Raw genomic sequence first — 26,544 nt, forward strand, 5'->3', positions numbered from 1 at the left:
ACCATTTAATTATGAGGCTGAAACAATGTTTGTATCACTGGATCTGATCATGAAATATTTAGGGGAAACTACTTAAAGCGAGTCAAGTATGGCTAATGGGGAAGTAGGGAGTTCATTTACTTAGGACCTGAAGGGATCACCCTATAGGCTGCTAAAAGTAAGGGTGGTATATCTCAAACTTTCGCTCATATGCACAGTGCAGATGTCTGTGGAATAAGCCACACCCATTTGACATCTTGGGCAGCTGGTTCCTCCGGGAAGAGGCAGGCTACCAGATTGTGGAGGACAGTCTCTTCTCATCAGCGTTATATGCCCCATCCTCCATGGAGGCATATTGCTGGTATGTCATCTGATTGAGGACGGGGGGGGGGGGGGGAGGGGAGGGAAGGTGGGGAGAAGGGAAATATCTGGTGGGTAATTGAGTCTCTTAGCTGTCCCTGTCTGTAGCAAAGGAAAGTAACTCTTCCTTTAGGACCCATGGGACACAGTTAGGAAAGTATTTAAGACTACTGTGAAGGAAGATGCTCTAGAAAATCCAAAGTATGATTCTACTAGCATATGTTATTAGTTTTGGATTGTGTCAAGATATGCTGACTGGTCAGCAAACACAGATCAGAAGGAAGTTAAAGATTAAGTTCATGATACCTGAAGCACAATGATCATAACATCTGCTTGGATTCACAAGGAGATGAAGGTTTTGTTGTGTTGTTGCTTTCTCTTTTGCAATAAGGAGGCTCAAACTCAGAGTCTTGTGCATGCTAGGCAAGTGCTCTACCTCTGAGCTTCAGCTCTAGCCTTTGGATCAGTTATGTCTAAAAAAGCCAGAGGGATCTCAAAGAGCAAATGTAATTCTTCTCTAGAAATAACAAAAAGTTGACCCATTAGTAAAACTCTTTTGTCTGTGCCAAGAAGGGGCACTTTTTCTGCCAATCACTAACCTTCCCAAAACATGTCCCTCTGGTACTTTTATTTTATCTTTATTTTTATTTTCTGTGAGAGTGGTTCATTTTTGTTGTCCTTTTTCCTGAGAAAGAGGCTGCCAGGTTTGGATGAACAGGGACACACTGCGGGGGTGTCTGATATTTCTATCACCAGTGAGAAGAGAAAGGAATGAGGCAAATAGGGAGACCTGCAGAGGGTGTCAGGAGCTGTTCTCCGCACATTATAGGAAGTCAGTGTCGAGACCCCACTTTTAATGGGAAATCACAAAGAAACGTGCTTGAGGGAATGACAGGAATAATCGAGAACACCAGCATGCTCAAAATCCATTCTACTCACTCTCGGGTTTCTAAGAGCTGAACTCATCTTCCTAAATGCTTATTTGGCAAGAAAATATTATGTGTAAAGAGATATTCATATACAAAGAAACAAGGACACATCCCTACCTACATTTTATCTTTATCTTGCCATAAAATAAAGGCTTATTAATTTCCATACCACATACAGAGAGAACTGCCACATTGTGAATTTCTTTCACAGTAATTGATGTGCCTGTGACTCCTTAAGTTATATATATACCATGGAGATGGTTTCCAAATAGAACCTGGAGCGAGAGAGACAGATTCACTGATGATAGCTAAAAATGTCTAGAAATTACAGACCGATTGAGGTCAGCAAGAAACAAGTTATTCAATATATCTCCTGGGGACTAGAGCCAGACTTTCCCTCGTGATTCCAAAATTACTAGGCAGTTTCATTAGGGCACAAGGCAGTGCAGACATAAACACAGAGAGGAGAGACTTGCTAAAAATTTAGATGGATTCATCAACCAAACACTGAGGAAGAATGGCATTTAACAGTCTGTCCCTGCTCATCAGGAAGTCGCTCAAATTTCTAGGAGACAGGACTCAAAATAAGAAGGGGTTTAATTGCCATATCGGACACTGTGTATATGTATATATCTGTCTAAAAACTCTGGGGAAGTGTAACTTCTCAGAAATCTGATAATCAAGCAGATTCAGTTATGGTGCAAGGGAGCTGTCCTCAAGTCCTGGTGCTGAAATGCAGACCCCACAGAATTTTGATCACTTATGAAGTTCTTTATTTACAAGGTGAAGTAACATCTTCACTGACTCTGAGTAGAGCTTCTACTCAATCATCCATAAGCAATGTAGGTAAAATGAGTACTTGTCTAACCACTGGAGAATTAATGAAACATTCTTTGAGCCTTCTCCTGATGGTGTTGATGAACAACCTCATCTTCTGTCCTTCCTAGATATATGGAAGTAGAATATCCATACCCTTCATCACTTATGAGAGGCAGTCCCATTAGTTCTGGCTAGAGGTTGAAACTTCTGAATCAAAGCTTTAAGTCAGCTTATAAACATTTAGTTCTTTCTTTCCTGTACCAATGATAATATAGATTATGTTTGAGAGATAGAAGCACAAGAGGGCATCAGCTTGGATTCTCAAGTTCCCACCTGGATGGTGCCCTCCACAGAAGGCTACAGGAACCACAGTAAAATAGAAATGAAAGGGAAGTAATATGGTAGGTGTTTAAAGTTCCTGTTTTAAAGTTCCTGAGAGTTTGAAGCTGAGTCTATTCTACCCCACCCCATTTTAACTGATATATAAGATTATTCATCTGCATGCCAAAAACCCAAGGCCATAATTATAAAATTCCTGCTCCTAACAAAGACATCAAATATACATATAGGTAAGGAACTATGCTTTACTCATCTGGAAGAAGAGGAGGAAATTTATCTAACAAATTACCTCATGTGGATGACTTATACATTGATTCATTTGGAAATGCTATGACAGAAATGTATCCTGAGATTGAAGTGCCTAGTTGGTGTAAAATTCTATCTCTGTACTCTGATAAAATGGTCAAAGAATCCATGTTGGGTTTCTAATGATCAGAATTCTACTGGGTATGAAGAAGCCAAGTTAGGTCAACATCACAGGCATGAAATGATGGATGTCACCATCAAGCAGAGGTCAAAGAGGATGAGAGCTGAACAAAAAGCATAGGATTTGGTCAAAAGGAGGTCACAGGTTACCTTTTTAAGAGAGTAGTTTCATTGTAAAAAGAAGATTGCAGAGGGTAGAGGAAAGAAAGGTGAACACATGAATACAGACCGTCTAAGCCACAGACTCAACAGTATTTGGTAGAAACAGGACTGTAGTTAAAAGGGAGGAAAAAACGATCTTGAATGTGATGAGAAGATGGAGGGAAAATCACCAGATGATGGGAAGGAATAAAGAGGAAAGATGTGGACAGGAAGTTCCTTCAAGAATGTTTGAGGAAGTGGCGCTGTAGCTCAAGTGGTAGAGCGCTCGCCTTGAGCTGAAGAGCTGAGGGACAGCGCCCAGGCCCAGAGTTCAAGCCCCACGACCGACAAAAAAAAAAGAATGTTTGAAAGGATGGGATTCAAAGAAATGGTTGAAAGACACATATAACAAAGAGAGGGGTAGAAACATGAAGATTTAGAAAGCTAGCCTTTATATATATATATGTATATATATATATATATTTAATAATTTTATTGTAAAGATACTGTACAGAGGGGTGACAGTTACATGAGTGAAGTACTGAATACATTTCCTATCCAGCATTGTTACCCCCTCCTTTGTTTTTCCCCTTCAACCCCTTCCCTCCTCACATGCCCAACTCGTCCCTCCCCCACCAAAGTTGTAAATACTAAGGGATATGAACCTGAAGATATGGACACAAGAATTTTTTTCTTTGTTGCTGTTGTTTTTAATGTACTAGGTGATTTTTTTGTTTCTTTTGTATGTTTTACCCGCTATGGTGTAACCCCTGTTGTCACCTTATTTGATTCTGGTGCCCTCCATCTTGTATAGATATTTTTCTATTTGGGGAGGAGAAGGGAGATAACAAAATGCTGAAACAAGGATACAGGTTGACCCAGGTAATGAGACATACAAGACACTATGTTGGAAACAATCTATGTATTTTTGTTGTTATTCCTCCAGTACTGGATCTTGATGTCAGGGCCTGCACACTGGCCCTTAGCTTTTTTTGTAGTATGAAGTATTTTATTGTAATTTGTGCACTCAGTATACTTTGAACAAATTTACCACATTCCCATTGCTCTCCTTCATTCTTATATTTCACATATACATGCATATATACATAGAATAGGTAGATGTGACATATTTATGTGTGTGTGTATTGTGTGTGTGTATTGTGTGTGTGTGTGTGTGTGTGTGTGTGTGTGTGTGTGTGTGTGTGTGGAGGGGGTTTGTGTGTGTAATATCTTTTAATCCTCTTCATCTCTCAGTATTTTCAATCCATTCCTCTTCCATTTCCTCTCCCACTGATCCCCTCCTATAGAGTTCCCTTTTTGAATTTATGTTCCAGTCCCATTGTTATTGATTTTTCACTGAAGGCTATCACTATAGCTTCATTTCTGGCCTTTTGATGGTCAACTGGAGATAAGAGTCTCACAGACATTCCTGCTTAAGCTGGCTTTGAACCATGATCCTCAGATATCAGTCTGATGAGTAGCTAAGAGTACAGTACCTGGCTCATTTCTTATTTGAGTGAGTGGAGATTCAGGAACCATTATGAGTTCCCTTATCTCCTTCAGCCTTCCCTGTGCTCCTGTGGTTTCAAAAGTGATTTAAACTAACAAGTATCCCTTAAATCTAAACCCATAACTATTCCTTAAACCTTAACCAGTCCCTATATTGGAGTTATAATAACTATAGTATTCTTTTTCTTTAGCTGGGTGACTATAAGGAACTCACTGTGGTCAATTTCTCATCAACAAAATATAAATACTAAAGCCTATTTTTTTCAGCATTGCTATAAAGATTCCATTAAAAAGTATTTGACACAATAATCAAAAACAATACAAGAGAAAAAAAATTCCTCCTTACTTGGTTTCCTTAGCTCTAGGGTTTCCCAAGAAATGTTCACTAGCGTGTTTGCCATACTGCTACCAGAATGATCTGTCTAGCACTTATGTCATTCACTGTTGTGATGCTTCAATCAAGTCAGTGAATCTCTACCATCCACTGAACAAATTGCAGAGTTCTTGGTAGCTTGGTGGTGGGACACAGCCTGTTGGCATTCATCTCAATTCAAAGATTACTATGCTACATGGTAATTCAGGTTTAGAGGAAAGGAGAAGAAAGATTTAATCAAGGAGAACCTTGAGAACCTGGTCTTGAGAGCCTGGGACTCCTGGCTGTGTTTCTCTCTGTAGATAGGAGACTTTGACTCACTTTTTCCCATCCATGACTAGAGTTCTATAAGTTTAGCTCTCATCTACTTACTGAGCTTCACAAAGGGAAACGCCCGGTTTCTAATCTTAGAGAACTGAGGGGGTTTAGGCAGTAGTTAGGATTCCAAAATCTTTCTGTGACTGCAATGGACCAAGGTCTTCTGTCTTAGGGCCTTTACACTTGCATTTCTTTTGACTACAATGCTCTCATATATACGTAGTAGCCAGCTCCCCTATAATCCCAAGAGCTTTCCTCTTTCCTTGGTTTAGCCCTATCCCCTGTTCCTCAGATCCAGCGTCTATCATGTGACCTGGGGTATTTACTTGCCAATTTGCTTTTTGTCTCTCTCAGATTCTCCCACCCCAAGAGTAAGCTACATGAATGCCCATGCACTGTTTCCTTGCTTTGTTTGCTGCCATGTCCTCTTCGTCTTGTAGACATGCGTTGGGAATTGTGAAATGGGCCATATCCACAGCTTTTCTGTCATCCTCTGGCTCCTTCTCTTTCCTTTTCTTTATGCCTTCTTTTTTGAACACACACTGGGATTAAAAATGAAAGCTATAAGGGCTGGGGATGTAGCTCAGAGGTGCAGGGCTGGCCTAGCATGTGCAAGGCTCTGGGTCCAATTCTCTTCACAGCAGAAAAAAATCAAACAACAGTAGCACAAACCCTAAAACAACACTGGTGAATCAGGAACCCATCTAGAGGATCTCTCCTGCTCTCTCCAGGATTTCTCTGCCTTTCGGAAGCGGTCTTCTCCCCACTCCTACACACACTACACACACAGCTCCCCGTGTGTCCCTGCTGTTCTGGCTGGGTGCTCAGAAGGAAGCCTCAAAGGACTGGCCCAGTTGTCCCTATGCTCTCTATTCATGAAGTGCATTAAGCCAATAGGAAAAACTTTACAGGAAACCCACAGGGTTCTCATCCTACGCTTGCCCTTTGCCCTGCTTCAATCTAGTTAGCCCTGTTAATATTATTCCAATAGAATGACATATATCCCAGCCATTAATTCTCCCTATTTCTAGGGAGGAAAGGGATTGAGAGGAAGGAAAGACTGATTATCTATCAGGGAAATGCATTTCTCCACTCTCTGGACAGCCAGGTGGATTTTTCTAAAGTCATTTCTGGTTTGGAATTGGGGCTGCTGCTTCTGGAATGAGCCCCCTGTGTTGGGGATGGGTGTTGGTTTTATAGCCGCTGGGTAATAGCCTTTCCTGATTTATGAATTGGCGTGGGGGGAGGTCCTGAGCCTCTGGATGTGTTCATCACCAGGAGAGCTGCCATATAAATGCTTCTGTCACATAAAATTATTGTTCTCATTTTGAATTTTTTAAAAATTTCTTTTAGGTAGAGGAGAGATGTAGATTTGAATGGGAAACAGGAGAGGGAAGGAGACACTTGGCCTCTTTGGCCCTTAAAGCAAAAAATGTTCAGGCATTACTCAGAAACAGCCACTTGCTTTGAAGATAATTATCAGATGGTTTAATTATTGCCTGGGGGTGGGAGGTAGGAGCTTGGTACTTTGGCTTAAAACCAGAGATGAAGTCTCAGCCAACAGGGAAATGGAGGGAGTTCTATCTCCTGAGTTTGGCCTAAGTTCCAGTTCTAGTTTTGTTGTTTTTATTGTTTTAAACTGGTTAAGAGAAGGTCATTTCATGTACGTTCTTCTCATCTTCCCCAAATGAATCTAGTGTGCAGATTCATTCAAATACACTCAGTGCTTATTTTGGATCTGCAAGGTATGATCCACAGAACAGGCCTCCAGGGGCTGTGCAAAAAATGAAAAACTATAAGACCCTGTCTCTGCCCTGCAGCAGCACACAGGCAGGAGGATGCGTATGACAGGAGTCGACATGCAGAAAGCAAGCCAGGCATAGAAGCCAGGGTGGGATTTCCCTGGGGAAGGAGGAGCAAGGCATGCTGGACAAATGGCAGAACCAAAGCAGGGACCACTTGGGGAGGTCACACACCATCTGGCTAAAGAATTCAGGAACTGTCGGCAGCTTATGCTTAAGGTCTGTCCCTGCAATAAATACATAACCTTGAGGACCCTGCCATAGATTTCCATTGCGCCCACCCCTTTTCTTCCTCAACCTTGGGACTGAACACTGTTGGTAAGGAGGAATCATATTCACTTTTACCATGGTGAGGTAGTTTACACTTGAGACTCTGCAGAGGTCATGTGGTCTTTGTCTAAACTATGTAACATAGTTCTTACGGTAAAAATGGACATGGACCATATGTAAATGAAGGAGTTGACCAGATTCCAGTGGATAGTCCCTTGTCAATCTCTCCCTAACAGAAGAAAAATAAGTACTTGTTGAATTCAGTTGAAAAGATATTGCTGAATTACAAGTGCATTTTACTTTTCCCCTCCAAATATCAAACAGGATCCATTTATAAATGCTCTGCATTTATTTATAAATTATTTATAAATGCCCTGCATTTATTTACTTCAGTGGTACTTATAACACACAGACATTCTATGACTGAATTTTAAGCAATGGATCCCGTCCATGATACCTGAATTTCCAAATCTCATCCAGTATGCAAAGATTGTTATGTAGACAATGTTATCTTTTTCCATGGCACCCAGCTCCAGACAGCAATACAAGAAATCTTCCCTCCCATTTCAGGTCTAGAAGTGATAATCAAGGGAAGGAAGGAAGACAGGATTCTGTTAGTGGGTGTGGCCTACGGGACACAGGCCAATGCAGGCAGCTGAGCTGTCTCCAGTCAGTGTGTTTAACCACGGGACTCTGTTCATTTCTCTAATTTATTTCTTTGCTTTCATGGCAGAATAAACTCTAAATTCCAGGGGTCAACTAAGCTCCTGCCACTAGTCCATGCATGGCCAAAAACACTTTTGCTGTCATCAGTCAATGCCAGCTAGTTAATAATGACCCGCCTCTTTGCTAATGGCCTGAGGCAGGGGTCCTGGGGCAAGAAAGGCTCTAGGAGAGATGCTTGCCAACAGCTTCATAGGGACAATAGTTTGCAAGAAGCTCTTCTGCTGGCTATGTTCAAGGGCATATCTCACCATGCTCAGCTCTTTAGAAAGGTAGTAATTAGGTTTTTTTCCCCCTTTGGTGCACATGGTAAATGCAGCAGGATTTGGCATTTGGAGAACCATTGGGGTCTGTCCCTCTCATCTTGACTGGCCTCGGGTTTATGTCTATAACTAAGAAATAACAAGATTGCAAGGCAGTGTGAGGGCTGTACTTGGCTCCTACAGAGAGAAAAGACACTTTCAAGTGTCAAGCCTTCAGGCAAGGAAAGAGTATTGCAAAGTAAAGTTGACCCTTCCTTGGCCAGCTCCATCTACCACAGCTGCAGGTGGTGATCTGAGTACTAACCAGGAAGTTCCTAGAAGGCATTCAACTTTTCTTGTGTATCTTCATATGTTATCAGTATAGATACTTACACAGAGAATGATAAAGACAAGTGTGTGTGTGTGTGTATGTGTGTGTTTGTGTATGTGTTTGTGTGTGTGTGTGTGTGTTTGTGTGTGTGTGTGTGTGTGTGTGTGTGTTTATGCCAGTACTAGTGCTTGAACTCAGGGCCTTACACTCATTTAAATTTTTTGCTCAAGGCTACCACTGTACCACTTAAGTCACATCTCCACTTCTGACTTTTTGTTGGTGAACTGGAGATAAGAGTCTCCTAGCCTGGCTTTGAACCTTGATCTTTAGGTCTCAGCCTCTGTGAGTAGCTAGGATTGTAGGCATAAAGCCATCAGTGCCCAGCAGGACAAATATTTCTAAGCCTGCAGGACTACAGTCATTTGGTCAGTGTTTCCTAATGGCACACCTTAATAGGTCATAGCTTTGTTGCCATATTGATCTTATTAGCGAGTGGATTTTAGGAAATACCTGGAGAAGACAATTCTCCCAAAGCCTGGTCCCCTTGGGTCATGAAAGAGCTTCTAGTCCCCAATAAGCTCTGCAAATACTTCCATTTTCCATGGTTGTCTTAATGTAGGAACAGGTTGGAAAGCCTCGATCTCCTCCACAAATGAGGAAATGGCAATATGGAAATGAAGATGTCACATATCAGGACTTGAATGCAGAAACTTAACTCTGTATTCAAGACTTTCTGGGCCACCCCACTGCTACCTCCTAAACTGTCAATAAAGAACTGCCAAAGCCAATTGCTGATGTTGAGAAGTCACTTGAGTAAAAAATCAGATGATGACAGTGGGATGGCTTGAGAATGTGAGTTGATGCCCAAAGCTGAGGTAATGTATTACCAGCAGATATAAGGCATTTTCCTAGGTCAGTACTTTCTGTTCTGGCCATGAAATATGTTATACATTGCAACCCAGAGCGCATGCCCAGGCATATACACAGTCGTAGCACAAATAGTACTTATCCTTACTATGTTTGATGGACACTGCTCCATTCGATTTTATTTTATTCCATTTAAAACAAAATTCTGGTCATGACCCTTTAAATTGATTTTGTGACCCACTAAATTGATTTCCTGACCCACTAATGTGTCATGACCGACAGTTTGAAAAACACTGGCCTGACCCTATTCCAGTTCTCCCTTCCCTCCTTAGAGCCTGGAAAACAGGAAATAGTGTGGAGATGTGTGAGACAGGGGCCTGGATTGAGGAAAAAAATGAGGAAGGGGAGGGAAATACTCAAAAGACAAGATAGGAGAGAATGGAAATGAGATGAGAAGAACAAAATGAAGAGGAATAAGGAGACAAATGAGAAAAGGCCGGATGATGGGTTCGTATTTAGGGATACTGTCCTCAAGCTCCACAGCTTATATTTACACAGAAATCTTCCCCAATAGGGTTAATAGCTAGAGCTCTAATAATGATGGTAGCTTGTCTAGAGAACTTGTATCTGCCCATACCACCTAGTTCCTTATAATTGCCTCAAGAGGGAATATTCCATGGGTTGTTCCAGAATCTAGGCTCTAGAAAGATCTGGAAGACAGTGTGGTAAAACTCTGATGAGTGAGTATGATAGGCTCTATGAACTTGTGAGCTGGGTCTAACTTATGAATTCCAGGTACAAAGGAGATAATTCTGGGTATAAAGGAGATAATTTTAGACAGCATTAGAGAAGTGAAAATTGCAGATTAAAATAAGATTAGTTTATAAAGGAGCTGCAAGTTATGCACTCTGACAGCCAGAACTCTATCTATGATTCTACTTGTACAGTTCATAATAAACTTTTGTCAAGCATGGGCAATGCACACATATTTATTTATTTATTTTTAAGAATATACATCTGGACTAGGAGAGCGATAGAGGCGTTGAGACTGATTGGAATATAGTATAGATATGTTTGGAAATGTAACAGTGAAATCCCTCTCCCCAGTATAACTAATGCAAGCACGCTGTGTGTGTGTGTGTGTGTGTGTGTGTGTGTGTGTGTGTGTGTGTGTGTGTGTGTGTGTGTGTGTGTGTGTGTGTGTGCGTGTGTGCGTGCTGGTCCTAGGGTTTGAACAGAGGTCCTAAGTGCTGCCCCTAATGCTTTTTGCTCAAGGCTAGTGCTCTACAACTTGAGCCATTACTCGCCTTCCAACTTTTTTGTGTGTGGTTATCTGGAGATACAAGTCTCATGGACTTTCCTGCCTGGGTTGGATTTGAGCCACAAACCTCAGATCTCAACCTTCTGAGTAGCTAGGATTACAAGTGTGAGCAACTGGTGCTCTTCTATAAGCTAAGTTGTTCTTTTTAAAAGAAATATACACAGTCTCCTCATTAGTATGATTGCATTCTCCAACACAGAAAATTAGGAAATAAAGATGAGATAAAGGTAAAAAGAGCAGCTTAGTTTTTTTTTTTTTTTACTAATGAGTAATGTGAAATACTCTATTATCACCCAGAAAAATGTTATTAATCCAGATAAGAGATATTAGGATTCATTGCATCATCATCATCATCATCATCATCATCATCATCTATCTTTGTTTAATACCTAGTGCTATTGTGTTGTAAGGTCTAGGCTTGAGTGGCTGTTCTAATGGGCAAGCACAGACATATTGCTCAGTATGCTGCTTAAGTCAAGATAGTTCTTTATCCTCATTTTCATGAACCAATTAAGTGAAGACTGGTTGTGAAATTCTGGGAGTAGATTTCCACCTTCTCTGGTGTCAATCAGCTGTTCTTACAACTAACCAGAAGGTACTGAATTTTTTATATTTTTTTTAACAAATGGATTAAAGCTCTCTATAACTCTTCCTTGGAAGATTCTTAAGAAAGTAGATTTTTGTGCCTAACTTTTGTAAGTTTTTAAATATGAATTTTTTAAGCTTCACACTCATTATCAGTGACAAAAATCACATAATGATAAAAATTCTTCCAAATATCTTTTTTTCCTGCCTTCCAATGGTCTCTCCATACCATAAGTTCTGTGTAAAAGTATTTACTTTCTTACCCACAGCAACATATTACTTACATATTAAAGGGAAATTAGGTGCTTTGCTTTTCAAAGTTATTAGCAAAGTGGCATACTCTGACAGCTGCTTGTCAGGACTGAAAAGGTCACCAAATGTGGAGCATTTAGTTCTTTTAAAAAGAAAAAAAAGTTTAATTACATTTCCATAAGCAGGAAGCATCTGTGTTGTACAAAATGAATTTCACAGTCACTTCCATACTATTACAAAGTATTATAAAGATGCTATTTAAAGGATTGTGTTTACAATTTTGATTATGTGTGTCATGTACAAATTGTAAATTTGTCCCAATATTCTGAAACAAAACCAGCCAATAAGAATGTCAGTGTTGCACTCCATCCCCTAATGCTAGAACTCTCATGAGCCTCCAGGCCTTTTTATGGCTGACCTAAGGTGACTAAGCATGAATGGTATGGATCAACACAGGGAACAAGCAGTCAGTGTAAATTTCATGTATAGACAAGTAAAGTCAAATTTCTTGTTTTAGATAGATGATTTCAGGATGGGTATGGTGGTAATCCTAATTAATGAGGAGTTGCAGGTGAGAGGATCACTGTCCAAGCCCTGACTGAGCATGGGAATTTATCTGGAAAACACACTAAAATCAAAAGGACTAGGGGTAGGGCTCCCAGTAGAAGGTCCTTGAGTTCAACCCCTAGTACAATGAATAGAGACTTTAAAAAATTCTAATAAAAACCTGTATGGATGAGTCATGCTTGTAATCCTAACTACTCAGGAGTTTGAGATCTGAAGATCATGGTTCAAAGCCTGTCTGGGTAGAACATTTCATGAAACTCTTTTATTTCCAGTTAGCTAGCACAAACCCCTTTTCATTTGTTTATGTTTGAGATAGAGTCTGTGGAGTTGGCCTTGAACTTGAGATCCTTCTGTCTCTACTATCAGAGTAGCTGAGATTATGAGTACTATTGTGTTCATCCCAGATCCATCCTCATACTCAGAAAGATCATTAGATCCTCGTCTTGGGTATAGAATAGTAGAACTTCTTTCTGAAAGACCTGACCTTTCCTCTCATCTGAAGGCCATTTTGTGCTTGAATGGTGGCTCCTGTTATTGGCTGTGTATGTCTCGGGAAGTTAGAGTACCATCCATTTAACCAGATATATTAGGAGCCCTTGCTATCTGCTGATTCAATGAAGATAGAGCTGACAGAGAACTTTGACCCCCTGTCACTCTTGGCTATAAAACCATGGTCTGGAGACTGTAAGAGTGTGTTTATAAATAATGAACACACTTATGATAATTTTCAGGAAGCTAAAAATAATAGAGATGGAAGCTAAGATGGATGAAAATAGTAGAGGATGAAAATAATAGAGGTGAGAGATAAGATGGAGGAAAGCCTCATTAGATGCTGCTACACGCTCCCTTAGGAATTTTATGTTCATTTTCTAACATTTTCTAACATTGTCGCCACTCAGTGAGCAGGCACAAACATATCCTCATTTTTCTGGTGAAGATACTGATGCACCCAGATGTTAAATAACTTGCCCAAGATCAAGTGGCAAAGTCACGGGCAGGAAACAGAGCTGCTGGTTTCAGCTGTTGGACCCTCTGGGCTTCAGCTTGGACCTGCAGAACACTAGCTTAGATCCTATTTTCCCATCCCTTCCTTGTTTTGCTCAACTTTTTAAGAAGACATATCCAGATAGTTCTTTCTCCTAATCATTATGCATTCCCTTGAAACCATGGCATCTGTCTTTGAGTCAGTTTCCAATTCTCGTCTCCATTGTCTTCTTATAATACTTGAAAGGCACTTAAAAATCTCCAATGAGATACGATTCTGCCATTTGTAATTTCTCCTTTTATACTTACATTGCATTTGGTAAAATCGTGTAACATCACTAATGCCATGTAGTCATCTTGAACAATGGTATAAATTAACATGCACCTATTTACTTTTGAAATTGTCTCATTATTATTCAAATGGAGTGCACAATTAACTTAAATATCTGACATTTCCAGTCTCTCTGTTCTATTGGAACTCCAGTGCCAGTCAATTATAAATTTATGGAATTTAACCACTTCTATTCAGACACCTCCTTTGAAGGCGGAGGGGAGAGGGTGGGGATTGGGCGCTAGCTTTATTACAGCAGCCCTGGGGTGGGGCAGGGAAGACAACCTGGGGTTCCCCTGTCACACTGAAGACTGAGCTTCAGCCTCCAAACAAAAGCTCCTTTAGTCCACGAGGATAATGTACCCTTCCCACGGATGCCCTTGGATTGTATCAAAAATGTTACCCACAAGCTCATGTTGTTGAAGGTCCCCAGTGCAACAGAGTTTAGGGTTAGAGCCTCTGGGAATTGATCAATCCACTGACCGGTTCATAACCCAATAAGCTGTTGGGAGGTGGGGGAAACTTTAGAAGGTAGGACGTAATTAGAGGCAGCAGGCCACTGTAGGTCATGTCCCTCCCTCCCTCCAGCCCTCATTCTGCTTCCTGGCTTCCATGAAGTGGCCCACTCTTCCCTACCATCATTTGCTTCATGCCATGATGTTCTACCACCATATGCTTCATGCCATGACATTCTGCCTTGGAAATGGCACAGAAACAAGAGGCCATGACCATGGACTGAAAACACTGAAACTGAGCCAAAATAGTTCTCCTCCTTCTATCCTACCTCCTCTTCCTCCTCCTCCTCCTCTTCCTCCTCCTCCTCCTCCTCCTCCTCCTCTTCCTCTTCCTCCTCCTCCTCTTCCTCTACCTCCTCCTCCTCTTCCTCCTCTTTTTCTCTTGCACTTACATCTTCTTATTTCTCCTCATTTTTGGTATTATTAGGGTTTGAACACAGGACCTCACACTTCTACCACTTGAACCACGCCACCAGCCCTTTTTTTTTACCTTAGGTAATTTTTTAGATAGGATCTCTTACTTTATGCTTACAATAAACCCCTACCTATGTCTTTCGAGTAGCTAGGATTGTAAGTATGAACCACTATCCCTGAAAAATCTTTCCTTCTTTAAGTGGATTTTGTCACAGTGATGGAACACTAAGAGTCCCCAAACCCTAACTCCATAGGAGAACCAGGTCTCCTGAGAAGCCTTCATGACAGGACCCTTCTCTTTCCAATACCCTTCAAGCTGAATTTACTTTTACTTTTCCCTATAGAACTTCCAGAAGCTTCCAGCCTTTTTTCTGTTCTTCTCTTTTTGGGTCATGGTGCCTAGGCCTGTTGCTGCTCATATAAGCACATGAAATGACAAAAAGTACTGGAATGCCAAGTTACGAGAAGGATGCTCAAGGGAGCTCTGGAAAGAGCTGCCAAAGCTTTCCCTAATAACTGACCCATGCATTTCATTATCTTTCCTTCTGTTACACCTTGCCTGCTTAGGTCCTATGGGTAGACACCCATCTTGTCCTGGGCCAGAGAGAAGGAGAACAAACCATTTCTGCACCTGCCTCCAATATCCATCAGTTTTTCCAGTGTTCAGTCTGTGACAACTTCAAATATCCAATAGAGCTGGACTCAAATACAATAAAGGGCCTTCCCCAGAGTGGGAGGTAGAATGGCAAAGACTCCATCCAGGTGACACAGCTTTCTGTGACTAGGGAGGGAGACACAGGCTCCTGTTCCTTCCTGGCCTAGGAGGCACATGCTCTTTATTGGCATGAACAGAGTCTCTACCTTTGTGCTTTCCTAGGGGCTTGAAAATGGACAGAGGGAAGCAGAGATTCCCAAATGGGAGCAGGCCCCTGGGGCTACACTTGCCTTTCGCCACCAGGTGGGGATTTGTCCATAATCCCCTGGCCCTAGCAACAATAGTTTCTAAAAGTAATATTACTAACAATAATGATGGAATGACACCAACACCGACAACTTCTGGGAACCTCCTGCCAGCGGGGCTTAATATACAGACCAGCTTTAATCCTAAAAGCATTGGCGGAACATTTTTATCTCTTGCATTTTGTACATGAAGAAACCAAAGCATGAACTTGAGTGAGCTGCCTTGGGTGGCAGAGCTGGTGAGCATGAAGGGCCAGGAGGAAAAGTCAAGTTCATGGACTATTCATGGCTCCCCTGTAGACTTCAGCCTGCTTGCACTTCTGCCTCCCAGTCAACCTGTGTACTGCCCGAAAGCTGATCTCTCCTCTCAGGGAAGCCGCTAAACGCCATCACAGTCAGACTTCAGAGATGTGAGAGTGGCCGCTTAGAAGCGGGGGAAGGGTAGTGGTTACAGGGGAGGCTGCTGCGCTGATGTCTGTGGGTGGGGACAGCTGCAGTAGATATTGCAAAGGGTTCTTTCCCCAACTTGCTGGGACCATGGACGACTAAACCAAGGCCCTCATTTACCCGGTTGAGGGGGTACCTCTGAGTTCTCCCCACCATCCTCGGTGCCTCATAGTCTACAACCCCATCCCTGTGGAATCCTCTTGACCTCTGAGGTACTTTCTGTCACCTGAAAGGAGGGCACAAGACTTTCCTAATGGACCAGGAAGATGGACAGCATCTCTGTTCCCTGGTCTTTGTGGGAGAGGGGCTGAGGAAGACACCCTCACCCTGGCTTCAAGTCTGGTCTCTCTCTCTCTCTCTCTCTCTCTCTCTCTCTCTCTCTCTCTCTCTCTCTCTCTCTCAATTTGCTGTGTGACTCTCGACAAGCTGTTTGCCTCTCTGGGCTTCCTTTGCTCACCAGTCCTGTGGGAGAGGAGCAGGGAAGAGCAAAAGACTGCTGCAAAACAAAAGCCTTGGGATTCTTCCAGTTCCAAGGATGCACTACAAAACCCAGGCTGCCAGAACGTACGGAGTGTAGAAAATCGGGAGAGAGGCCAGCCACCTCCCATTTGGCTCCCTTCCATTCTGCAGGGGTGAAACGGAGATGTTTTGCTTTGATGCAGAAGGAAGGGACAGAGGGACCATTTCAGCCATGACACATGGGAACGGGAGCCACGTCAGCAATGGACATGTGGGAACTTCTGAGGATGTGCTCCAGACCAGTGGGAAGGATCCCTTGCACCTGAATGAAGTACGATGAATTGCTACAACATTCTCCCCTCCCCTCTCCCCTTCCCCCGGCTCTTTCTGCAAATGCCTGAGATTGCTCTGTATCCTGTCACTCACTTCTCAGCCTGTGCTTCAAGTTTGAGCTCCCAGGGGGTCTTCAGACACAGCCCCATCTGGGTGCCAGGAGCAAATGTCTGAACAGGCTTGTCACAGTGTCAGCCATCCAAACACAAACTTGAACTGACAACTCAGTTCCCCACAGGGGCAGATAGGACGAAGGAGAGGCAGTGGCAGTGCCACTGTCAGACACGTTTCACGTGAGATGAGCCGTGCGAGTCAGTGTGGCCAGAGCGGAATCTTTGCAGGACCCCAGCACCTGGGGTTGCACCTGTCACCATGACCGCACCTCCAAGGTTGTCACATTCACAGCAGCTACCCTGGGAGCGTCCCTGGCAAGCAGGCTGGAGATGCCAAGGGACGCTACGGCACAAAGAAATGGCCGTGGGAATCTTCGGGAGAGGTTCCATAGAACTTCAGTGTCTGGATCTCCCAAGCAGTACCAGCCTTCTTGGGACCACAATCCCAGCTTTTCGCTTGAATTTCAGAATCTCAACCTGGCAAAAGTCCCCATCACCAAAGCACATTCTCACCTTTTTGCCTCCCATGGAGCAGGTATACCTTGCTCTCCCTCTCCAAACTCCCTGAAAAGAACTTGCAAAGAAACTCTGAGAGGAAGGAAGGGGACAGGGGAAGACCTCAGGTCACTCTCTCCCCTTGTGGATGCCTTGGCCTCTCTGGGATCCACCTCTGAAATTCTGCTTAAAACCAGCCCTCTTGACCCAGCCAAGGCTAGGGATCCCACTTACCTGCTCAATTTCCATTTTTGGCAGCTCTTATCACCTGCGAAGCTACGTTATGATTTATTTATTATGTTGATTGCTTCTTGGCTGCCTCCTCTTGCTAAAATCACAAGGATGTTTATCTGCTTCTTCACCTCGTGCCCTGGTGGCCTTGCCTGGTGTTCCTCACATAGTAGGTGCTTGCTGACTATTTTGAATGAATGAACAAATAAACAAACCAGCCTTGGGTGGGGTGTCATAAAGCAAGTTGGTCCTTCACTGGTAAGTAAATCTACCTGCAGCCCACATCCTAGCCTGAGGCATCTGTCCTCCTAAAGGAAGGATTTTAGTGCTACTGGCACTGTGTGTGTGTGTGTGTGTGTGTGTGTGTGTGTGTGTGTGTGTGGGTGTGTGTGTGTGTGTGTTCCCAGGCACCTGAGAGCAGACCCAATATCAACAGAAATCAGGAAGACAAAGAATGCCATGAAAGATGGCCTTGGACCAGACATAATTGAAAGTGGATCCCATGCAAGCAGAAACTTGCACTGGGAGCCTGTCGTTTCCAGGCAAGGAATGGCTGGGCGCAGGGTAACAGAGATGTTGAAATTGATTGAGAAATCTAGGACCTATTGAAGAAGCACCTTGCTTTGAATGAGGGGGGGGGACTGCTTCTCGGGCTATGGGGGTCACTCCCAGGCCCTGGGATGCCTACCTTACCAACATCTCCTCTGTCTTCTCTCCCATTGGCTGGGTAAGTTTTGATCACAGAGGTTGCTCTGTGTGTGTGTGTGTGTGTGTGTGTGTGTGTGTGTGTGTGTGTGTGTGTGTGTGTACATTCTCTTGGGGGTATTGGAGTGATAGTAAATACATACCACACACATACAAATACATACACATACACATGTGACCAAGGGAGGTGGAGGGATGCAGTCACTAGGACTGGTGCATGTTCGTAGGCATGTGTGAACCTGTTCTTACACATGTATGCACACTCACCAGAAAGATACCCAGAACTATGCAGAAGAAAGGAATAAGAGAAACAAGACACAGCGCTGATACAGACGACAAAGTGACATTGACATCTAACAGGGTGCACTCAGATGCGTTACATGTGGGCATCTCATTAAAACCTTACCACTCACCCAGATCAATTCTATTTTCCTATGTTCCCATTTCACAGATTACAAATGAGGTCCCACATGACCTAAGTGGGCCTCTTTCTAGAATGGCGTTACTGCTACCTTCCATTCTCTCATGTCACGCGGCCCCCTGCGTTCTAAGAACCATCTGTCACGTTCTTGTCTTAGTTGCCACACTTACCATTCCCTCTGCCTGGATCACTCTTCCCCTGACATCTACCTCCTACCACTCCACTGCTTTCTACTGCGTGCTCACATGTTCCTTCCTCGGGAGGAATCCACTGGTAACATTTTTCCCCTCTTCCTTCTTCCTTCTTCCTTCCTTCTTCCTTCCTTCCTTCCTTCTTTCCTTCCTTCCTTCCTTCCTTCCTTCCTTCCTTCCTTCCTTCCTTCCTTCCTTCCTTCCTTCCTTCCTTCCTTCTCTCTCTCTTTCTCTCTCTCTCTCATTCTTTCTTCCTTCCATCCCTCCCTATTTTTTTTCAGCATCTCTAGGCCTCATATTGTCTAGGCTAATATTCTACAACTTGAGCAACGTCCTTCAAAGAGCTGTCCTACCATTCACTGGGACATTGCTCTATTCCTCCTGATTCTTTTTTGTTTTCATTATATTCACCACTCTGTGACATATGTCAGTCATTCATTTCTTCACTCATCTGTTCACTATCTGGAAATTAAGCTGCCTAAGAATAGGAACTTTGTCTACCTTGCACCTCACCAGGTCCACAGGCATGAAGGAAGGACAGCTATAGAGGGTGAGGAGGGTCTCCCCAGCAGAGGAAACGCAGGATGGAGAGGGCTGTGGGGAGGAGATCAGGATGAGGCCAGTCCATGTGCGATCACATGTGAGCCAGAGGATAGGGTTGGGAGCTGAGTTTGCAAGCTGAGGATAGGAGTCACAGCATGAGGCTGAGAAGCCAGGCCTGGGTTTTGTGCCAAGAGCAATGGTAAATCATCAATGGAAACCATTGTGGGTGGAAGAGCTGCCAGTTTTGTACCCAGTCTCCAGACCCTGTCACTCACTGGTTCCTCTACTCAGCAGCCTGTTATTTTCCTCTAGGTTCACCATTACACATGCAGCCGGGCCCAAGGTCCTGCTGCAGATCCCCAAAGATCTGAGAGAGGGGGTGGGAGTGTTTAGGAGCAGATGTGACAGAGCCACCTCATTCTTTACTACTAGCTCTCTCTCTCTTACCCCCCCCCCCCCCACCCTTTCTGAAGAGAACTGTCTTTTACCCTAAAGTGGGCCTTGTGGGTTGTAATTCAGATTGCTACTCCATCATGCTTAGGAGCTGAGAGTCTTTCCATTGAGATCAGGGAATAGAGACTCAGGGGTGTCTTATGGAAGATGGTAGATTTTAGTACTTTGTGACAAGAATGGCCAGAACAACAACAGGATGGAAAGAAGAGGCTAAAGGCTTACACACCTCTTTTTTAACTGTTGTTTTTGTTTTCAGTACTGTGGATTAAAATCAGGAATTCAGCGCCTTGCACATGCTAGGCAAGTGCTCTATTATTTGAACCAAAGCCCCAGTCCTTTCTTCTTTTAATTTATTTTCAGATGGGATCATATGGCAACTTCCCCTGGGTTGGCCTTCATCTGTGATCCTCCTGCCTCCACTTCCCAAGGAGCTTGGATTATAGGTGTATCTCACCATGCTTGGCCCTTTCATAACTCTTTTTAGCTCAGATTAATTAATTCATTAATTATTTCATTCATTCATACTGATGAATATGTATAGGGTACCTGTATATGGAGTATTTATGTGTCAGAAACTTTTCTAGTAGGCTGTAATAGACATACAAGTGAACAAAAAGGACTAAAATGATCAACACTTGTAGTCTCATGGGGCTTACATTCTAACTGTGGATGGCACACAAAAGGTAATAAACATATACCAGTTGCCTAAAAAGAGACTAAGCACTACAAATAAAAATAGAGATAAATGAGAGCATGGCAATTGCTGGGTCTGAGTGGAGAGTGGGCTGGAATTTTCTCTGAGGAGCTCAGGGAGGCCCCCTAAAAGCAAAGCCTTAAAAGAGAATCATCTTTGTGGCTTTTTGCAAAGAATGTCAGACCTAGGGAACAATCACTTAGAGAAAGCCTAGGGCCTATCTGTGTCCAGACATTCACATCCCTGGTTCCCCCACTCTGCAACATGGATGGGGAGCGGGGATGATGGAGTCTAATGTCTCCCAGAGCACAGAGAGCCTTCTGGGTCTTGGTAAGTTCTTTGGTTATTGCAAGTATCTGACCAGAGGAAAAGACATGATCTAACTAAAACTTGAAAAGACTGACATTTGCATAAAAAAGCCTAGAAAGAAAAGGGTAAGAACAGTGGGTATGGTTAAGGGGCTGTTACAAACACATAGGCTTTGTCAGAGGTGGCAGCCTTGTTGGCTAACAAGTAGTCATATTCTGGAAACATTTTTAGAATTATTAGATTTTCTCTCAACACACTGTATATAGGCAAAGGATAAAGGCAAGAGTCAAAGATGGCTGGCTGGATTTGAGCTTGAATTATGTGGCTACTATCATCTGGGATGTGATGAGGACAGGAACAAAATGTTGGAGAAGAAGATGTAGAGTTTGGCCACATTAAAGCAAAGATCTGTGAAACACACAGGTAGAGCTGGCAGGGAGGGAGGCAATTGGTAATGTAAGGTGGGACTCAAAAAGAGAACACAAGGAATTAGAGAGCACCAGATAATATTTAAAGTCATGGAACTCATGGTTTTGTTAAAGAACGAGTATAAGATGAAGTGATAGAGAGATGAGGAGAAGAAGAGACCAGAAAAGGAGACAGGGAAACAGTGGCCAAAGAGGTAAGAGAGAATTCTTGTCCAACAACAACTTGAAGAAAGCATCCAAGTTAGTATCCATGTGTCTTTCCAAGCTTGGATGCTAACAGGTGTAGGACTTTGCTCCTTGCACTTTTTGAATGTCTACTTGGAGTAATTTCACCAAGATTCCAATGTTGGCTCATTCTTCGACAGGCTGACTCTAAGGTTAGAGAACTGCTGCCTGCCACCTGTTACAAGAAAAGTCTTACATAGCCATGTCATTCCCATTTGTTTACGTATTGGTTCCCATAGCTTGATGCCACAAGAGCAGAGCTGAACAGCTGCAACCTAGGCCATGTGGTCCACAAATCCTATTTATAGACAGTTTCTTGTCACTAGGACTAATGCAATGCTGCTTAAGATATACTTAGTACCATTTAAGAAACAAAGAAGGCTATTTAATTTGAAACAGTACGTTTACTAACTAAAAATGTTATCAGGAATTCAGGGCCTTGCGTGTAGTGGCTGGGTGCCGGTGGCTCATGCCTATAATCTTAGCTACTCAGGAAGCTGAGATTTCAGGATCACAGTTCAAAGCCATCCCAGGCAGGAAAGGGCATGAGACTCTTGCCTCCAATAAACCACAAGAAAACCAGAGGTGGTGATGTGGCTCAAAGTAGTAGAGTGCTAGCTTTGAGCATAAAGAGCTCAGGGATAGCATCTAGGCCCTGAGCTTAAGCCTCATGACTGACCAAAAAAAGCATTAGTCAGGACAAGTTAAAAATCATGGCGGTGATGTTAGAATGTTACAGCCTCATTCAAATCTAGTACCTCAGTCTATGACTATATTTGGAGATCAGCTCTTTTTTTTTTAGGGCTATAAGGCTATTCACCAGGGCCTAGTCTAATCTGACTAGTGTTTTTACAAAAGAGGAAGCTAGAACATATGGGTGGAGAAGAGAGACAGGCATGCACAGACGGCAGACCGTGTATGTGACAGCACAGGAAGAAGATGGACATCTCTGAACCAAGGAGACAGGCTCCAAAGAAACCTAGTCTACTGATACCTTAATCTTGAACTTCTAAGTGTCCCAGTCTGTGTTAGTTACACCATAGCCCTAATAGATGATTTGATACATCACTGGAGTTTGTCAAACACAAAGACCTTGGCGTTCTCCCAAGGATCCATTCCAACAAGGAAAGTTGCTTCTCCTCAGCTCCCAGGGCTTTGGAAGTGGACAAAGAGTATGTGTGAGTGTGTGTGTATGGTGGGGAGCGGGGCAGGGGGGGGAGCGGCATTGGCAACCCCATTAAGAAAAAGAAGGAATGCAGACAGCAGGAAAGCCTCATTCTCTGCCACTGATTCCATCTCAGACACCCTTGCTCCCCAGGCAAAATGGTTCACACTTACCCCACACTGGGACATTCCCAAGCTCTGGTGGCTTCCACAAGAGCACCACAATGGATCCTAGTGTGGTTGAAGCTGGGCAACCAGGAAGCCCCACACCAAAGAGAAGATGTCATCTAGCTCTCAGGGAGAGTGGCGGGGCTGTGGGATGCCGGGGCATAATGCACAAGCCCTGTGGGTGGCATAATGTGGAATTCATCTCCCTCACTCCAAGGAGCAGGGGACAGGCCGAACAATCCAGACTCTGTCAGTAAGGTCCTCTGGAGAGTTCAGGCCACGCTAATGAAGACGAAGAAGAGAGGGAAACACTGCTCATGGCTGCGGCCTCTGCCACTCAGAGCTGACACATCCATATTCATGAGCTGGACAGACAGCTCTCGGGATGACTCATCCAATGCAGAGACGATAGGGGGGAAGTATAGTAATGCCGATCCACACTGGATGGGGTGGGGAATGTAATTCACTGCTGGTTGTGAATTAAGGGGCTCCAGGAAATACCCTGAACTCTATAGGATTCCCCAGGGAACGTCTCCTCCCTTGCCTGCTGCTAACATAGGATTTCTGCTTTATACTTGGGACCCCAGAAGAACTTCTTTCTTAGCTCTCTGTTGAGTTTCCAAATCAAGTCTAATATTGTTACTTCCTATTTAATACCAGCCAATAGTAAACCCCTACATCCTGTCTGTTCTTGTATTGGCTTCATAGAATCTGCTGGAGGTTCCACAAAGCGTTGTAGGTACACATGAAGGCTTAGAGCCCATGCTGTCCTGTGTCATCCTACTACACAGCTTCTGCTCCCTAATTCTTTATGCACTTGGCTATTTTATAATGCTCCCTTAATTAGGGTCCTTTGCCAATCCATCTTTGCTCCTGTGTCTAGATAGATGACTTTGGTAGGATATGATTTATTAGGTAGGGAATCTGGACCAAGAACTTGGGCATTGCATACCATGTTTCTCCAAAAGAGAATAAATGTTGGCCCTAAACCTATTCACACCATCATTTTGAAGTTAGTAGATTTGTCCTAGACTCATGGATATTTTGATATTTCAAATGTTTCATTCCCTGTTATAGCACACCCAGCCTCAGTCCCCAGGCAGCAGAACTGAAAGGAAACACGCTGAGCCAAATAAATCAAATCACCTCTCTGCAGCTGGCCTCCTGTAGGTTTCTACAGAGCCACAGGCTAGTATTTAGTTGCAAGACAAATGTCTAGCCGAGTCCAAAGAGCCTTACCTGCCTTTCTGACATGATGTAGAGTTGCTCGTGATCCTTGGAGAAGGCCATATCCCTGAGAACAGGACCAGGATCTACTACCTGCACAGTCTCGTACTGGAGGGCGTTGCCTCTAGGCCCATCCACTCGGATCTGCAGAGAAAAGGAAGAGAAAGGAAAACAGATATGAGTCCAGGTCCTACGCTACCCATACTCCAACTTGATCCCAGAGATTCTCCTAACAGCTAAGGCAGGGGTAAGTGAACTCTGTCCCCATAAAGCTCAGAGAACAAGGCCAAGAGCAGTGGGGATACAAGCCCACCCTGGCCTCTGGATGGGAATACCACAGAGTAGGGGAGGAGACAGACCAAACTAGGTTCCAGCAGGAATCTAGTCTCAGTCTCTAAGGTTCCTGATGCCTTGGGCTAAGTCTTTGAGGTGTTGTTGGTCTTTGGAGAAGAAGGTGGGGCTAGTATTGAGCAAAGCAATATGGGATATGAGGATTGGGAGAATTGAGACTATCTCAGATCAGAATGTCATCCCACATCAGAAAAGCAATGTTATTTACCATATTTGTTAGCAGAAAATAATTTTGGTGTAAGGATGTGGGCTAATTCTCTGAAATTGTTACTGTGAGATCATCGGTATCCTTTTGCCATTGAAACCACTGGATTGTCCTTTAGGCTTTGGGATAAATATTAGGTCCTTAAGGTTCTTTTCCTCCAGGGAAAAGGTGTGGACAGGACAGGAAAATGTGGCTCAAGCATGAGTCATCCTCAACCTTCCAAGAATACTTAGCAGAATAAATTGTCCCTGGGCCACTCATGAGTCCTTCTTAGAACTGCTTATAGAGAGACAACAGGAAGAACTTTTGCCCATACTCTCCATCATCACTGAGAATAAATCTAGAAAAGACACAGGCTTCTGGCCTGGCTCCTGTGTGTCCATCCAGGTATCTAGAATCATCCTGAGTCTGAGTGCACAGATCCAACACAAGCACAATCAATGCTATTAATAAACACTATACACATAAATCAGGAATAACTATTACTGAGAATAGAATATTTGTAATAAATGACAGGGGTTAAATGTCATTAATGCAAGACTTTGCAAAGCACTTGCAATTTTAGGGATTTCAATAACGAAACAAAAGAAAACATTACATTCCAAATATTCCCTCTGAATATCCCCTTTTATTTTAATTTTTAATATCTAATTTTCAACCTCCGATGAAATCCAGGTGAATAGATAACTGTTTAAAAAGGAACCAAGGTTTAGAAAAGACTTGTCTGATGACAGCTGATCATATTGAGACACTAGGAAGTCTGATGGATCCTGATTCTACCCAGTCCACTGAACACTGATGTCAGGTTACTTTATGTTTGATTTTAGGTTTGTTTGTTGTTGTTGTTTTCCTTTTAAGCATTACCCATAAGCTTCCCAGGTCTCAGTGCAGGGAGACAGCTTTACATATAATATGATTCTCTCAGAGTTATGGACTAGTTTGTCATGGCGAATGGTCCCTCAGCACACATTCCTCCCTCTGTCACTTTTCCTTGGAACTAAACTTACTCTCATGGTGCTGCCCTTCATGCTATAATGATTGAGAAGTAACAGGCTCAAGCTCATTAATGGGCTCCGGCAGAGCAAAGAAGGGATGAATGACAGAGAGAAGATCTCTCCTCATCCTCAGTAGAGTCAAAGAATCAAAGATCTGTTGGCAGCTTTCTGTGACAAGAAGAGATGGAACCAGGGAAGGTGAAGCATAGAGATGCAAAACCAATAGTCCTTGGTGACATCCCCAAGCCACTTAATCCAAATAACAGCAGAGCTGGCCTATTGTCAGGAAATTCCAGATCCTTAAGACATTTTCTTCTTGTTATAGTAATACAAAGGCTTACTTGCACATCAAAAATTCCCAACTGTATTGATAATGGATCTACTGATAATGGATAAAGAAAATGAGACTAGATACATAAAGCAGTGGGCATGAGTGCTAAAGTCTAGGGACAGAACTGAAACCCAGGCTTGATTTAGAAGTCTGCTTGTATGAAAGGTCTTGTTCCTGGGGATGGAAGGAGGAGGGAATCTATGATTCCAGAGACTTCCTTTAGTTATTCCTGACATTGATGCTCCAAAAACTGTGCTTGATGCCAGGCACTGGTGGCTCACACATGTAATCCTAGCCACTCAGGAGGCTGAGATCTAAGGATTACAGTTTAAAGCGAGTCCAAACAGGGAAGTCTATTAGACTCTTATTTCCCATTAACCACCACAATCCAGAAGTGGAAGCTGTGGCTCAAGTAATAGAGTTGCTAGCCTTGAACAAAAATGTCCAGGGACATAGTTCAAATCCCAGGACTGGCACATACAAAAAAAGACTACTACTACAACAACAAAAACTTTGCTTGACCAATATTTATATTCAAAATGAAGTTGAGTCCTCTTTGCTTAACACAAAGCTCACGAAAATAGTAACAACAAAAACATGTATAGGAATTAAAGGGAAAGATGTTTAACCCTACCTCAAAATACCTCAGGCTCTTAGAGTTCTTTTTCTACAGCTGCCCACAAGCCACATGATGCTGCT

General features: G+C 43.1%; 1 protein-coding gene across 6 annotated transcripts in view; it reads right to left on the minus strand.

The window, feature by feature from the left end:
* The window catches only part of Plxna4 (plexin A4), a 353,917-nt gene that overhangs the window by 120,120 nt on the left and 207,253 nt on the right, over positions 1-26,544 (minus strand). For 3 of the 6 annotated variants that reach the window (XM_042695991.1, XM_042695992.1, XM_042695997.1), the window contains exon 3: positions 23,976-24,107. In XM_042695991.1, the coding sequence (XP_042551925.1) occupies positions 23,976-24,107 (132 nt within the window). The remainder of the gene's footprint in view (positions 1-23,975; positions 24,108-26,544) is intronic. The other 3 variants (XM_042695996.1, XM_042695995.1, XM_042695994.1) reach the window with 2 other exon arrangements.

This window comes from Dipodomys spectabilis, unplaced genomic scaffold (assembly GCF_019054845.1).
Source record: "Dipodomys spectabilis isolate Male_0828 unplaced genomic scaffold, ASM1905484v1 ptg000197l, whole genome shotgun sequence".
NCBI classification, from domain to species: domain Eukaryota; kingdom Metazoa; phylum Chordata; class Mammalia; order Rodentia; family Heteromyidae; genus Dipodomys; species Dipodomys spectabilis.